The sequence below is a fragment of the Uranotaenia lowii genome, chromosome 2, assembly GCF_029784155.1.
Source record: "Uranotaenia lowii strain MFRU-FL chromosome 2, ASM2978415v1, whole genome shotgun sequence".
Taxonomy (NCBI): domain Eukaryota; kingdom Metazoa; phylum Arthropoda; class Insecta; order Diptera; family Culicidae; genus Uranotaenia; species Uranotaenia lowii.
In genome coordinates, this window is record NC_073692.1 from 128,021,774 (window position 1) to 128,038,488 (window position 16,715).

At 40.4% G+C, this 16,715-nt stretch overlaps 1 protein-coding gene across 7 annotated transcripts in view; it reads left to right on the top strand.

Moving 5' to 3' along the window:
- The first annotated feature begins 820 nt into the window (after window positions 1–820).
- LOC129740941 (uncharacterized) overlaps window positions 821–16,715 on the top strand; it is a 150,962-nt gene continuing 135,067 nt past the window's right edge. For 2 of the 7 annotated variants that reach the window (XM_055732600.1, XM_055732593.1), the window contains exons 1-2: window positions 822–1,084; window positions 14,517–15,234. In XM_055732600.1, coding sequence (XP_055588575.1) covers window positions 15,159–15,234 — 76 coding nt within the window. In that variant the 5' untranslated portion in view covers window positions 822–1,084; window positions 14,517–15,158. The other 5 variants (XM_055732599.1, XM_055732596.1, XM_055732595.1 and 2 more) reach the window with 5 other exon arrangements.

Here is a 16,715-nt window from a genome sequence, read left to right on the forward strand (position 1 = left end):
TTGAAATTAATTTTTACGGCCTTATCGGTGAAAGTTATGTTCTCATAGTGAGAACATTTCAAGAATTGAAAATTATAGATGGATAGAAGAAGATTAGAAGAAAATTATAGGTGTTGAAATGAGCGGGTAGAATTTTTTAAGAAGCATTTTCACCACATACTTAACTTTTGTTCAATCACGGATCAACTATTTTGAAATGTTAGAATCGGACAGGGTTGAGTCTAACACAACACAATAGTTGATCTTGCGTGGTTCGCACCGCGAAACTTGCAGTGCGAACGAACAAAAGGAAAGCATGTGGTCGCTCTGAAAAGCTCCCGTAAACAGTAAATCTTTCACCGATAAGGCCGTAAAAATTAATTTCAAAAAAGAATACAGATTCAGAATTCAGATTCAGAATTCAGATTCAGAATTCAGATTCAGAATTCAGAATTCAGAATTCAGATTCAGAATTCAGATTCAGAATTCAGATTCAGAATTCAGAAGTTTTCTTTAAACCTCATGCTTCCACGTGTTCTTGGGACGTTTCCCCCCTACCTGTATTTAAATATGATTCACGAAGCATAGCATACAAGTGCCTTATGGCGTGACGCATCAGCTTGTATTCAATTGAGTAAGCTATAAAAGCAATGCCATAAAACAACATGCTCGTTTTTATGGTTTTCTTTCGTTGCTTTCTGTGGCCCGTTCTAACGATAAATTGGCTCACGTTCGACCTTTCACTAACCCCAACAAAAGTCCACATGGTTTCTATCATCTGTACACAGCTCGTCCTATCAGTGTTGGTTGAATGACGGCATCGCCTCGATAGGTGTTAGTGCGTGCGGACTTCGAGTGCGAGATTTTGGCTAGCTGTCAAATAATTATCGAAAAAATTTTCATTCCTTATGATCTGTCGTTGTCGTGTCGTTCCTGTGCCGTCGCGTTAGTGAACTTGCGGATAATTCCAGTCAGTGTCAGTTTTTCTGGTTGTGTCATCATTCGGGCGGCCGTTCGAACGGATTACAGCAGCGGAATCTGCCAGCCAGGTGTTTCGGATTGTGGGCAGGCAGGAAGTGCGTGCAGTGGTTGTCCGATAGCCCGTGTGAGTGAATATTTACCTTCACCAAAAGGTTTTGGTTCCGTCCGAGCGAGAGTTGTTTCGGATTTGGTGCCTGGGTGCTAACGCAAGGGGGAAGGAATTTCCTTAGAAGGACTTATTGAGGGCTCCTTGGATTGTTTCTTTTTGGCAATATCAGCATGAATCACGACGATCGTGATCGATGAGTCAAGGTTTAGTTTTGCTGTTCTGAGAACGAGATTTTTGTAGTGCAACGCTTAGCAAAAATTCAGGTTTGTGAATGTTCGGTCCCCATCCTGGGGGAGTTGATCAATAATTGGAACTCATTCAACAAACTCTGGTTGCATGATAGTTTTTTTTTGCCAGAGGTTGGCTGAAGGCTGAAAATAAATAAGCTTATCCTCTGACAGAAACAGTGCTCGGTTACGTTTGACGCATGGCGTTAAATTTTTTATATGAGTTGTTCAAGTTTTATGATATCTTGGATACGCGACTATCCGACCACGGATGACTGCAATGGCTCCGCAATACTGTGCTCAGTCTTATCGAAAAACAAATGCTGCAGATATAATAAGCTTTGACAGGCAGTTCCTGTATCTTGGGCAGTGATAAGGAACAACCAGAAGAGCTATTATCATTGAGACGAACCATTCGCCGTACCAACAATGGTGTAGCGCTTACGAAACCTTGAAAAAGTTACATGTTAGTCCCCGAGTGAATTGTTATCTTCAAAACCTGAGCAGGCCATTATTTGGTGTAGTGTTCTTGGGGTGATAGTAGGCGAATAAGTCCAATAGGCCCATTAGTAATCGAGAGTGCCGTTGAACTGGGTCGGTCGAAGTGTGCCGTGACATATTGTGCGCGATATCAAAGGCAAAAGCAAAAGGTTCTATCGCAAAAGTGCTTCGCTCAAAAGTTGGCATAATTTTCAGATCGATATTGAAGAACGACAGCCGGAGGATTTTCCCCTAAACTTCTCGTTCTCTTGAAGTGTGCCGTTTTTCGCGAGTGAGACAGATTTTCACCTGTCAATGCCACTGTGTGCGTGTCAACTCGTGATCAACAAAGTGCCCCAACTTCGAGAGGAGCCCACTTTTGTCAGCAATCAATCAGAGGGCAATCAGTCTTCGGCTTCGAAACCAATATCTGGACATTCCTATCTAATCCCAAAGCCAAATAACATTGAAAACATTCAAACAAGACAGTCTAATATCTTAAAATACCTTTAAATCGTTCGCCATTTTGTGTTCATTAGTGATTTGCGCTCTCCCTGTGCTTCTCTCGTGATGTTTTTTTTGCTGCTGCTGTCAATGCCTGCAGAGAATACCACCACCTCTCGCCCATCATTGGGGGGGATTTTTCCACCCACAATCGCCCTACGTTTGTTGTGATACAACGAACAGTCACTCGCCGTCGAAATGAACCCTACCGTGAAAATAAGCACTGGCTGGCTGGCTGCTGGAGAATCAGCTATAGGAGGCACCCAGCAAAACTAGCAGCAGCTCTAGCTGATGATGTGATAGACCTCGGCAGATGCAGCAAGTTGCAATCCGATCGAAGTGTGTGGGTGCTGCTGCGTGTTGACATCAGAATTATGAGTCACAGAGTGATTGAGATTGTCGTCAACAGACTACGTGATAGACGAATGGATTCAGTATCTCTTTGATCAGCAGGTTTTTTATTTCCATTTTAATTCATTCTTAAATAACCTAATATTGACCATCAAAGCCAAACATGCTGAATAACTGAACAAAATTATGAAAAAAATGCGAGTTTGACATAATAAAGGGTGTCCACGATTAAATTGCCACACACAAAATTAATTCGCAAAATTCGAGTTTTTAATCGATTGCCATCAAATTTTCAGGGATTGAAAAATAACTTTTATTTTATTTACATAGTATACCGTCTCACGACATAACTTGACGAACATAATTCCTATAATTCACTCGGTCCATGGCAACCGTTCTCCAATTTCTCGGACACCCCACGTTCGCCAGATCACGCTCCACTTGGTCTAACCACCTCGCTCGTTGCGCCCCCGCTCGTCTTGTTCCTACCGGATTCGTAGCGAACACCTGTTTTGCAGGACAGTCGTCCTTTGCATTCTCGCAACATGTCCCGCCCAGCGTATCCGGCCAGCCTTCACCACCTTCTGGATACTGGGTTCGCCGTAGAGTCGCGCGAGCTCGTGGTTCATCCTTCGCCTCCACACTCCGTTCTCCTGTACGCCGCCAAAGATGGTTCTTAACACTCGTTGCTCGAATACTCCGAGTGTACGCAGGTCCTCCTCGAGTAAGATCCATGTCTCGTGCCCGTAGAGAACAACCGGTCTAATGAGCGTCATATACAGGTGACACTTCGAGCGAGGGCTAAGTCTTCTCGACCGCAGTTGCTTGTGGAGTCCATAGTAGGCACGACTTCCGTTGATAATTCGCCTCCGGATCTCTCGGCTGGTGTCATTGTCTGCGGCACCAGTGAGCCGAGATAGACAAAGTCTTCGACTATCTCCAGCTCGTCGCCGTCGATCGTGACCTTGTTACTACTGGACAAGCGGGTTTGGTCGGTCTCGGATCCGCAGGCCAGCATGTACTTCGTCTTGAACGTATTAATCATCAACCCAATCCTTCCTGCTTCGCGTTTCAGTTTGCGGTAGATCTCCTCCACCGCCACTGATGATCTGCCGACTATATCAATTACATCGGCAAAGCAGATAAGTTGACTGGATCTGTTGAAAATCGTGCCCCGCATTTCGCCCACCGCTCGTCGAACACCTTCTAGCGCCACGTTGAACCTTGTCGAAGCCCCCTGCGCGATTCGAATGAACTCGACAATTCACCCGAAATCCGCACACAGCACTGAGTTCCATCCATCGTCGCCTTAATCAGTCTGATCAGCCTCCCGGAAAAGCCGTTCTCGTCCATGATTTTCCATAGCTCGTTACGGTCGATCGTGTCGTATGCGGCTTTGAAGTCGATGAATAGATGGTGCGTAGGGACTTGGTGTTCCCGGCATTTTTGGAGGATTTGCCGTAATGTGAATATCTGGTCCGTCGTAGACCGTCCCTCCATGAAGCCGGCCTGGTGACTTCCCGCGAATCTGTTTGCTTGTGGCGTTAGGCGGCGGAGTAGGAATCGGGACAACACTTTGTAGGCGGCATTGAGGACAGTGATCGCTCGGTAGTTCTCACAGTCCAATTTGTCGCCCTTCTTGTAGATGGGGCATAGTACCCCCTCCTTCCACTCCTCCGGTAGCTGTTCTATGTCCCAGATCCGTACTATCAACCGGTGTAGGCAATCGACCAGCTTGTCCGGGCCCATTTTGATGAGTTCAGCTGCGATACCATCCTTCCCAGCCGACTTTTAAACTATTAAACTTCATTTTACTCATATTTTATTTAAGGTCCATACGCCAATGCCCGCTCCTTGGCCAAATCCGGCCAGAAGATTGTTGGAACGTTGTGGGCCTTTAGGAGAGGAAGCAGTCGCTTCTGGAGGCACTCTTTCATGTACACCTGTTCGTTCGTCGTGTCCTGGGTCACGAAAGGTGCACTCCGCCCCTTGCACGTGCAGATAAGTTGCCAAACCAGGAGTTTATTCGCAAATTTGGACATCTTCTGAGTGCGGACATGCTCCGGTACGCTGAACTTATCCTTGACCGTGAAAAACAGGTTTAAAGTCGGCCTTCACATATCTTTCGTCGTCCATGATGCAGCATTAAACACTGATCTTACTGACTGGACACTCGATTTCGTTTGTTGGATAATTTTTCCAACAGTACGCAATATGGATTCCACAGTGCGCATCGATCGATTTGAAGAAATGTTATCCCAGTTAGAAATTACCAGCCAACTTTCGAAAAAATAGGCAATTTCGACGATAACATCGGGCTAAACAGGTAAATCGGCAAAATGGTAGGTTCGCCACCTACCGTCGGTATTGCGAACCTGCTAAATTTGACGAAAAAAATTAGCCAGAAAATGAACGAATTTTTGTTCTAAGAGTCCTGTCAGTATGATCAGTGATTAAACTTTCGTCAGCATGTTGAGGTACAACTTCCTGACACGGGTTTTGACGGACTTGTTCTGCTTCTCGTCGCGATTGGGGGCCTTTTGTATCTTGAACGACAAAACTTCGGCTTTGGTGCAGCTTCTTAGCCACATCCCGAACAGAGGCGTTCGGGTTTCGGTTGACTACGTGGTTGTGATTTTTGGTGTTGTACGGAATACCTTTTCCTTCACTTCTGGGCTTCCGATCGGTGGTTATCCGCTTAATCACTCGCGACACCGTGGAATTCGCGATTCCCAACGTTTTAGCGATGGAACGATGCGAGAGATCCTTGTTCTTGTGATGAATAGCTGTTCTTTCGACTCCATTTTCGCGAGTTTTGATCACAGGACTTTAAAACTTGCAGGATGTAAACAATGCACTATGAACTAAATCTACCCAAATTTTCTTTAAATTCTACCTAGCGGTTGAAAAGTTAGAGCAATTTCGTAGTGTGGCAATTTCATCGTGGACACCCTTTAAGACGATTTGTTACATACACAATCTGTATTAAAATTCTCAGATTAGCCAGTAGAAATATGAAATAAGAATCAGGTTTTAATTTAAAATCTAAATACGCAATCATAGACTTAAATCCATATGTCTATTAAAAATAAATTCAAAATATTTATTTAAATCTAATTGAAATTTGGCAACACGCTAGAACACTTTAAGTTGCCAAAAATGTCAAAATAAAACATTTTTCGCAATATATATTTTCAGTTATTCATTTTTGACCTTTGGTATATTTTTGCTTGTTTTAAAAAATAAATCAATGTTATGTTATGTTTTATTGACATTTTGGATTTTGTTTTTTTTTTTTAAATTTATAATATTTTTCATAATTAAAACGTTTATTGTTTTAGATTTTTTTTTTTCTGAGAATTTAACACTTCGGTCATTCTTTCCAATTCCTGCTGTGTTAGTAAATACCTCCAAGAAAATTTTGGTTACTAAATTTATAATCGTACTAAGGAATATCAGTAGTTCACATCAGATCGCTAAGATCAAGGTCAAAAAAAGTTTTCTACTGATACAAAATATTCTTTCAAAAACAATTTTAACCTCAACCTTTTGTTTTGTTTTCGTTATTTTAATTTCAAATTCCACATTTTTGGTTTTTTTTATAATTAACACTCCATAAGTAGGATATTATTAAGAAGTGCCCTGGGCATGGTTGAAGGCTCAATTATACCACTTGGATATGATTGGGTATGCCTTGTCGAATAAGTATCATTCTGTTGTAAAACTATTACAGTTTTTTGATACTTAGGAGCACCACCCGATCACTAAACATTCAATCAACCAGTTAAAGGTCCGATCAGTAATGATTGTTTGACCGAGAATTGTCATGGTTTATTTACACAAAACACTTACACACCGTGACAACAAAACTCTGTCTTACAAAGGCTAATATTTGTTACTCATTTCACATGACACAACACTACTCACTGTGACAACTAAACTCAGCCTTACAGAGGCTACTATTTGTTGCTCATTTCACATGACACAATTCTACTCACTGTGACAACAAAACTCAGCCTCACAAAGGCTACTATTTGTTGCTCATTTCACATGACACAATACTACTCACTATGACAACAAAACTCAACATGACAAAGGCTACTTTTTGTTGCTTACTTCACATGGCAGAATATTACTCACTGGGACAACAAACCGCATCCCTACAAAGGCTTCTATTTGTTGCTCACTTTACAGAACACAATACATCTCACTGTAATAACAAATAGTAGCCTTACAAAGGCTACTTTTGTTGCTCATTTTACACGATTCAACACTACTCACTATGACAATAAACCTCGGCCCTGCAAAGGCTACTATTTGTTGCTCACTTCACATGCCACAATACTACAAGTAAAAAAGGATTCAAATCCCTGCAAAACCCGTCTAAACCAAACAGCTTGTGTAGCCTTCGCTTTTTCAAATGTCACATAATCCTGTTGGCATTGGAGCAGTGTAGTGATTTTCGACGATCTGAAATTAACGGTTCGTCAAAACGTTATCGATGAAATAGTTACTGTTGATTTTACTTAGAAAAAAATGCCTAGAACTAGGTAGAAGTGAAAATTACGCTTCGAAAAAAAAACTGATTTAATAAAAATATCATAGGAAAAATACTCCCGGCACTTTATAAGTAAAATGCCTTAATAAAGCTATTTGTAAATAAAAAAAATAAGTATAAATATCTTTTTCCATCTGTCTTGAACGAACCCATCACCCTAAATAAAACGGAAATTTTACAGAATCTCGACAATGGAAGTGGAATAGCTCGATTGGCATAGGGGGGGCAACCCATATCCCGCCTACCACCACCCACCTCATTGAGGGAGGATACTGGATTTCCACTCAAGAGTGCTCGGCGTCGAGTGTGCCGTCGCTCGTGGGAAGCAGAAGCCCTTCACTCTCACACATTCGCAGCCACCACACAGTTTAGCATAAATGCTGCCGCGCGCCGTTTTTTCAGCACCAGCACTCAGACGATTCCCCATCCGATGGTATTCATTTTCTATCGGAGGAAAATTGTTGGAAAAATGGACTTTTTTGCTTCTGTTGTTTTCCACCTTCTCGGCCGCTCGCAGTGGTAAAGTTTCCTCCCAGTGAGATAGGAGAGTGTGTGCGTGTGTGTCCCCAATGAGCCCCGGAGTCATTCAGGGCTGCCAGCATAGTATTTTTTTTCAAGAAATACATTAACTTGTTCCAACAAGATTCCACAACCAAAATTACTTACACTAAACCCAGAAGATGTTACAAATGATTTCACTTATTGAGAAAAATTATCACTGGGGGTAACTTCAGCCTGTCACATTATGTTTAAGCCGTTTAAGCACGATTTTGAAACAAACCTGCTCATTTCGGGTGACGTTTAACCATCTGATTTCTGCTGTGTGTTGTTGTTTACAGTTCAACTTTAAACTCTGTAAATCGTGAGCTCCACTTTGGAGGAGAATTGGATTCGGAAATATGGAGAGGAAAGCAGCTTTATGGACAAAACAAATCAGGATGAACTGGGTCCGGTGGACAAAACTTTGGACCAGAAAGTTATTACGCCATGGCGCGCCAGTAAGAAAACTGCCTCAGTTCCGGATATAACCTATGCACTGTCCATCGTACCAGGGCGAGATTCGGTCCAAAGACATATCAGAAGTAGAAAATGCCTATGCGTCCATATTGCGTTGCTCGATGCGTCCCATTGCTCCTGCCACATAAGCATTGATGCTGCTCTTTGAGCGTTGCTGTGCATACAACTCGCATGGCTATCAGTCGATGGGTACTCCGTAATTTGGATCTCCACTTCAAGAACAGAGCTCCGTATGGCCGTTCCTCTGTATGGTAGTTTTGGTAGTGCAACCCTCGCAAGAAGACATCTCTTGCTACTCTTTGGACCTTGGTAGTTCGGCATAATCCAGGCCTATGAGTCGATGACTTTCGACGCATTATCACAACAATGTTACGCAATTATTATAGGTGCTTCTGTTTCGAAGATGCGGTGTGTCTATCAACGGTAATCTCCATGTGCGGCACAACTCTTTTGTTGGTCACGAGTATTACTTCGGTTTTATGGCGGGCTATCTGAAGCTTGACTTCCTCCATTCAGATGCCAAACTTTTTCATATACACTGAAAGATTTTCTACCTTCTCGATTGTTTCGTCGTTGATCATGAGCACGATATCGTCTGCAAATTTGACTATGCCGACTGCCTGCTGGTAGTTGGCATTCCAAAGCACAAGTCCGAGTACAGAACCATGTGGAACACCCGCTGTTCGGGCTGAAGTTTTCTGGTATCCTGCAGAGGGTATTGGGAACACGTATCCACTGTGGTCCTCAGGCCACCGAATCTCGCTATTGCAACTCTAAAGGCTTGGCCTCATGGGTTGACGTCTACGGTCTCTTTGTGCATCCTCGATTGAGTGCTACCCTAGCTGCTTGATAAACGACACCTCCCGTTTCTCTCTTTTGTGGTCCACCAGAAAGCTGTTTTCTCCACCACTTGAGTATACTTCTTCTGGGCATAGTTTTGTCGCCCACCGCTACTATCATTTTCGTAAATTGTTCAGCTTTATGCACTTACGATGCTCTCTACAAGCTTAAAGCTTCGACGCAGACTTTCTGATCGGAAGCTTTAGTCTTCTATCTCCGCTCTTGGACCGACGGTTGCCTCGCTACCACAGGATTTCGGCCTCCTACGCTATAGCGTATTGCTTGGAAGAAGATGCCGTTTATTTCTGCAATCACGAATCCGTCCCGAGAATCTGTCACTATCTCCTAAAAATATGAAAACTTCCCGTGACTTCGCAGACCTATTTGCTGCTCAGTTACCATCTCCATTCCGCGGCATTCTATATGGTTCCGAGAATAGCACTACATCGCATTTCTTGTAGGCGATCGCTCTAGCAGAAGCTGTGCAACTTTGCTATGGTTCAGATTTAGCTGGATTACATCCACTTTTTACTTGCTTGCCTTTATCTTTTTGTACGCCAGGCAGTCCAAGCCATCAGTTTCGTAGGGTTGGGCCGTTAAATTTTTGCAATCTCTTGCGAATTGACCTTCTCCACCACATCTTCGGCTACATCGTTACCGGTCTGGTCCGTTGCAGCTTCGAGATTGGTTAGCAAAGCCCCAGCAACTAAAGCAGCGCTGCATTTGTTCCGGTATCTTGGGTGCGTCCCCAATGATTACCCAACTCTTACACTCCCTACCGTCTGTAGCGTGTTAGTCGCTGTTGGTGAGAGAGGAATCTTGCATTCCATCATACGCCTTTCTTAGTCTTATAGCTTCTGATTCCTTGTTCATGCCAGGTATGCTGGAGTGCGCTTTCTCGAGCTTTTCCGCAGCGGTAAACTCATCCAAGTCCTTGTATTAAATAGATGCGACCCGCGATAGCGCTCGGACAGTCGCTTCCTCACCTAGAATGCTTTCAACAAGACTCTTGAAGTCGGCGATCTTAACTGCCGGTTTTTTTCAGCTCGTAAAGCAGTTCGCTTTTTTAAAGTGCGTCTTGTTTTGGCGACGCTCTCGCCAAGAGCAGATGACTTTGGCTATGCGCGGAGCTCCCGGAACAAGTCCGCATACGTTGTGCCTTCTTAGGGCATCACCCTTGGACATCACTCGTGTTGGATTTTGGGGGTGTTGTTGGTTGCATGATGACCTTTCTTTTGCGTTCTCCTTTCTATTACGAGCCATTCGAACCAGCCCCCAGCAGGGGTTTCTCCGTCGGCATTCTCGTAGTCCGTACCCCGCCTTTTTTTGGAGGAAACATTCACGACGGGGAAGTCACGATCTCTTTTCACGGTTCTTCTTGGCTTGGACTCTTTTGAGGGTCCTTGAGAAGTAACCAATTTTGCTTACAACAGTAGTCACATAAAGGCTCTCTCTCTCTCTCTCTCTCTCTCTCTCTCTCTCTCTCTCTCTCTCTCTTCAGCTTCTTTCTTCGCTGCTCTCTCGGGATCGTTTTGTGTTGGCGGTACAGAAGCCAATGTTCCTGAGTTTTCAAGGCTCAGTTCGACAACCTGATATAACTATTGAATTTCCCTGATTTTTTGTAAACATGCCTGATTTGGCCTGATTTTTGCGAATATGATGAAAACGGGTAGTAAGGAACTGGATTAGGTACCATTGCTGAAGTTAAAAAGTGAAAATGTGGCTAAAACAAAGCAATCGAATGATTCCCTTTAGTTCTTATTTAGAAAAAGGAAATTAAAGGAAATTTTCGATTGCTGATTCAGTACAATTATTAAACCAAGTAGGCGCACATCGCATATTAGAGAAAAAGGTCACCACTTTGAGCGAAATTTCCGTTACTTTAACGTAACCGGATTTTTATTTCACCAGTTCCCTGATTTTTGAAATTAAATGTAGGCAAAACTGGTTGGCGGTGGAAAATTTACTGAACTCGCGTAACCAACAGGACTGCGCTTTTTATAACCTCGGCTCGTCGTCGCAGCGGCTCTCTGATTGACGAATGTTGTTTCTCCTCGTTCTCCTTCTTCGGGCCGCTCTCCTTCTGCTTATCCATTCTTTCTTCTTCTTTCTGAACAATATTCTTGTTTAGTGCCACCCTACTAGTAGCTAGAGAAACATACGATCCGCTGCTCCAGTGCCCTGCTTTAGCGCAGAAAGGACTTCATTATTGTGGGATGCGTCCATCAAATGGAAATCAAACAATATGTACCACAATAACGTTTTTTTTTAAATAGTTGTGATTTTTTCTAGATTCATCGTGTTTGAAAATTATGTCTAATAGAAATTTCTACAGGAAACGAATATTTAATTTGAGAAAAAAAAAGATTTTTCTTAGAAAAAACCAATGGATAAATCGAATCTTCAGTGCCCAAAACAGAAATCAACTCTAATTTTATTTTTTTCCAAAACAAAAAACAATAACAAAGGTAGGGCTAGAAGTTGGTCACTTTTTAGTAACATTGTCCCTTTTTTCAGGCTGGTCACCCACTTTTTTTTTAATTTGGTCACTAAAGTCACTATTTTTCTAATAATTTCCTTACAACTGAGCCTATTTTTTCACTTTTTCTACTTATTATTAAAAACATTTTATTTTTTCAAGGCTCGCGATATGTATTCATAACTTTATCATTAGTTTATTCGTTTATTTCTTATTTGACGAGTTCCTTTGCTTTCCATTTCTTTTTAAAATTTACACGACTTAAATTGGGAGAATGGCTCAGATTCAGTAAGGAAAATTATTGTTTTGTTTTGCTTTGATATTTTGCTTACACTTAAACATTGTTTGGATGAAAATTTATATTCAAACAGAATTACTTTTTCGCCTAAAAATTACGTTTTTTTTGTTTATTTGTGACTTTACCAACGTTTTGGCATTCGTTTCAAGAAAAACAAAAAGTAAATTTATTACATAAAGTGTTTCTTATAGAGACACTCTTACAGCATGTTTAACCAAAAGAATTGGAGTGTTATTACTTTTAAAGTTAGAATTTGTTAAAATATAATTCTCAACATAATTTTAAAAAAAAATCACTCAAAATCTGTACAGTGCGCTTAATCACATGGCAGGAAACATTCCATGCTATTAATGCTCTTGGTTGTATTGAATGGAAGGTGAACTTGTGAAATTTTTTTTCAAAATATTCGATCACTATAAGTAATTTCTGGACCTTTTTAGAGGTTTACTGATATATATTCTAGAGTATTTCAAGAATTTTCTGAGCTGTTTCTTGGATCTGTTAAATTTTTAAAGAAATTGTCGTGTTAAATCGTTTACCGGTTTTATGGTATGGTTTATGGTATTTTTTATCGCAGATTTCGTAATTGAATAAAAACTGTTGGATTGTGAGAATTCCTGTCGGATTTTAACCCGTTTCAATGATTATTTTTTCCATCACAGAGGTCGTAGTTGAATAATAACTGTTGAATTTTGTTTGGACACTTTTCTCGTAGCTTACTTGTAAATATACTATATTTTCAAGAAAGCTACAAAAATGTGTTCAGACAAAATCCAACTGTTTTTAATCAATTACGATCTCTGCGATTGAAAAAAAAAACAATAAAACGGGTTCAACTCCTATTGGAATTCAGTTTACACTCAGGAAGAAGGCCAAGATCAACGACCGAAACGTCGAGCAAATTAAAAAAAATGCCAATTACAAAATTAAGAACCAAAAACCATCAGTCGTTTAAAATTACCTGAAAAATAACTATTTCATGAAATGTTCCGTAAATGTAAATTTAACTCAATTTCAAATAAATTTTTTAAAGTGTTCGTTGACCATGTGTTGTTTTCTTATTTGCATTTGCAGATTTCTCACATATAACAATTTTGTTTAAAATGTTTTGTTTCTGTAAACTTATTAAGAATTATAACTTTTTTCCCCTACTATGTTACCCTACTTTTTTACCGCATTGTCGCTTCTAGCCTTTCAAAGCAGACCAGTGTCCGCCTCAGGTAATACCTGATTTCGAGTGCATAATCCGAACTCGTTTGGGTAGGTCATTATCAGGTATTTCCTGAGGCATACGTTGATCCGCTTTGTTGATGTTTTTTGTTTTGAAAAATCATAACATGACAGTTGATTTTTATTTTGAACTGTGAAGGTAACATTTGTTCAATGACTATTTGAAAAAGAAATCTTTTATGTTCAAATTAAAAATTTGTTTTCAGTAGAAATTGCACATGTTTTTCAGTTTCAAATCCGATGAATCTAGAAAAAAAAACATATCTACTTTAAATAAACGTTATGGTGGCACATATAGTCGGATTTCCAGTTGATTTTGGTTTTAATCTAGTTTAAGTACTGCGCGATCATTGAACATGCTTAATGTTTTTGTTATTCAGCGGACCATCAAATGTCAGAAAAGTTGTAAACAATCAGAAATCAGCTCTTCGTTTGACAAGCTGGGAAAAAGCTGATTGGGGGAGGGACTTCTGTTAAATTTAGTCGCCTCTTACGGCATGGTTCAGTGATCCCGTGTGCTTCCTCCAACTGGTATCATGTGCTCTTTCAGCGTCAACTTTCCACATTTGAACGCTGCAAAAAAACACAATTGATGGTATCTAAAATACTCAAAATCTGACACAGAGGATGATAAAGGGATTTCTAAGAACGTTTTAATTGACTTCGGATACGCTTTGGATCAGAGGTGTGCACAATAAACCAAGAAGCAAGGTCATGGATTTTCCAAACTGGCAACACTGCCAACATCCTTGCTTTCCACATACTCAAGGAGCGTGTATAGGAAAATCAAAAACCGACGACGACCAACGAAACGAGTCTCGAACGAGGCAGCTACACTTCTTTTCCGTCGGTCCAGTTTTCGAGTGAATTTTCCCACATTCGGATGGATTTTTCCCGCAGTTGTGCCATTTGCTAGCAGCCCGATATATCGAGCACGGTAGGGAAATCGATGTGTTTGGTCATCAGAGTGCCCTTCCGGGGCAGCAGAAATTTGGTCCAATTCGATTAGTGCAGCCAGCTACCGACCGAGTAGGTTATTACGACAACTGATCGGATCGGATGGCACCGAGTGAAGGTTTTTGGGTAGGCTCCAGGCTCCTTTTCAATCGTCGTCATTGATTAAATGCTATCGATGGGAAGTAGTATAAAGCAAAGTGTGAACTGAAAATCCCCCTCCCTAGTGACGTTAATTAATGGGTCTAGCTCAGGACTCGAGCATTGATTGTTGTGGCCAAGTGGCTGGTGGTATTTTCTAGTATTGGCAGTGAAAAAACGAACGGGAACGCGAGAATGGCACACTTACGGGATCCACCAATACGCTCACATCGCTGATGAACGGAACTTTATTATCAAAGTGTCATTTCTCGGATTATTAATAGCAATATTTTTTTTCTCTCTATTTTTCCCACACGGATTCTTCGACGCCTCCGGCAAAAACTCGCACTTGTGAAAACGGATTGCAGCGATATGAAGTTCTAGCGTGTAGGGGGTTTGTCTTTTATGTTCGATTTTGGTTAGTTCTGTAAATAGAAGTATTAATTTTCAACAACCGCCACGAGCGCGAAGTATGTTGTTCTGGTGAATGAAAAGGTGAAAAATGAATAAATTAAGCCATTGAAAATTATCAAGAAAAAAAGAAGGAAAAATCAGTGTTCAACGGCAGAGGAAAAGTGTGCACCGAAAGGGTAGGGAAAGTGCGATTTTTGGTTTGGGAAGAGGAAAGGCAGAAGGCCGAAGAGTGAATATCGAAGAAAAGTCCTGTGTGAGTGGGTGAACAACACAGAGCAAGAAAGCAGCAGAAAAGTGCGAGAGCAGCGAGAGAAGAAGAGTGCAAAGTGGAGCAACAAAGTGGATCATTCCTTCTAGACCACCATCGTGTGGAGCACCAGCAGAAGAACCAGCTGAAACCGGTCCAAACTTCTTCGACCAGGAGCTAGCCTTTGGAGGACCGAGGGAAAATCTACCAGCCGCTTCCTTCTCCGGGAAAACCTCCCACATCAACAACAAAAACAGCATCATCAACAACCGAACGGCTGTTGTCGAAGCACACCAAGCTACCATTCATCGTTTTCTTATTTCATGAAATCCGGTCGATAATCGGCAAGATGGAGTGCAAATTGATTTCACGATATTCGCCACTACTCGTGCTATTCTTAGCAACGCTAGTAAATGCACAAACAGGTATTTAAAACATTTTCTCTTTCCCATTTTTACACATGTTATCTTAAACAGTATATTCCTAAGGTAAATTTATTATTTCGACCCAATCGTTCCGAAACCGATGGAAATTTCCGGTTCCGATGAGTAAAATGTCAAGAAGCGCAAAGGTCCAAAGGTGCTGCTGGAAAGCGCTAGTTGACCTGAACAACTGTCATCACAGGACTAAAAAGTATCATCAATTCATTTCCACAACCATAGCTTCATAATCATCATTTCATTGGAGTCACCTTTGATTGGTTTTATTTCAATCATTTGTCATTCGCTACAAATCACAGACAGCTTTTCTGGTTTCGAAAAAAAAAATGATAAAAATTACTCAATTTAGCTTTAACTTTGGTTGAGTTATAAACAGGTTCAGGAATACCTAGGATTTTTTAAATTTAAATTTTGAAATTAATTTTTCTTAGTAGCGGGCACTTTTCAAATCCTTTTTTTGTTAATTACAATACACTTCTGAATAATATTTAAAATTTATTGAGTTCGATATTTTCCTAATTTTAGGAGCCCAAATTACAATTAAGGGGCAGGATCATCGACCGCTGTTAATGTTTCTGATTTATATCCCATCACACGAAATGAAGAAGATCGCTCAATTTGGCATTTGTTTTATAAAAAAAAACCGGTTAAAATAGTTTGTAGTTTGTTATCATAAGAGTTATAAGAGTCTGTGAATTTTTGGAACATTTCCCCTGTTTCCTAACTTTTTTCGAACTGGACTGGACTAATTAAAGTTTAGCAATTTTCTGAGTAGTCTTCAGTTTTCAAGAAGGAACCCCCATTTTTGGTGCATATGTTTTAATAACTGATTTTTAAGATTATGGAGTCCTGAACTCGAATCTTTCCTAGTTTTTGTGATGGGACGTTAAGAAGTTTAAAAACTTATCACTTCGAGTAAACCCAATTTATAATTGATAACTGATGAACCTATCTGAAAAACAAAAACAGATTTTAACTCTTTTCACTATCCTTCTTTCAATCAAGAATTCAGATTTGGTCTAGATTGTTTCCTTGTAGGAGCACAAAAAAAAAATCAAAATAAATTCTTCAGTTTTTGGAAAATAGAAAAGAAAACATTATATCTATTTCTCACTTTCCAATACAAATTCTTTTTATTTTTTCTTGAAAACCCCTGTTGAATACAGCAAAGCCTTTGACTTATGATTTAAAAATATCTTAGATTTTTGGTTTGAAATTTCTTTAAATTTTCGTCAAAATCCCCAAATTTACCAGAACGGCAAAAATTTAACATAAAGCTTAGTTAATAAAGAAATTTGAGAATTATTTGATCGAAAAACTTTTTGAGAATAAAATAAAAGTAATCTTATGATCGATCATGGAAAAGTATGAAAAAAAAAATCACTTTTTATGACTTACACTTCGTTTAATCTGCATTTTAGATGACTGAAATTTCCGCTACTTTTTTTACCAATACTTCTTATTTG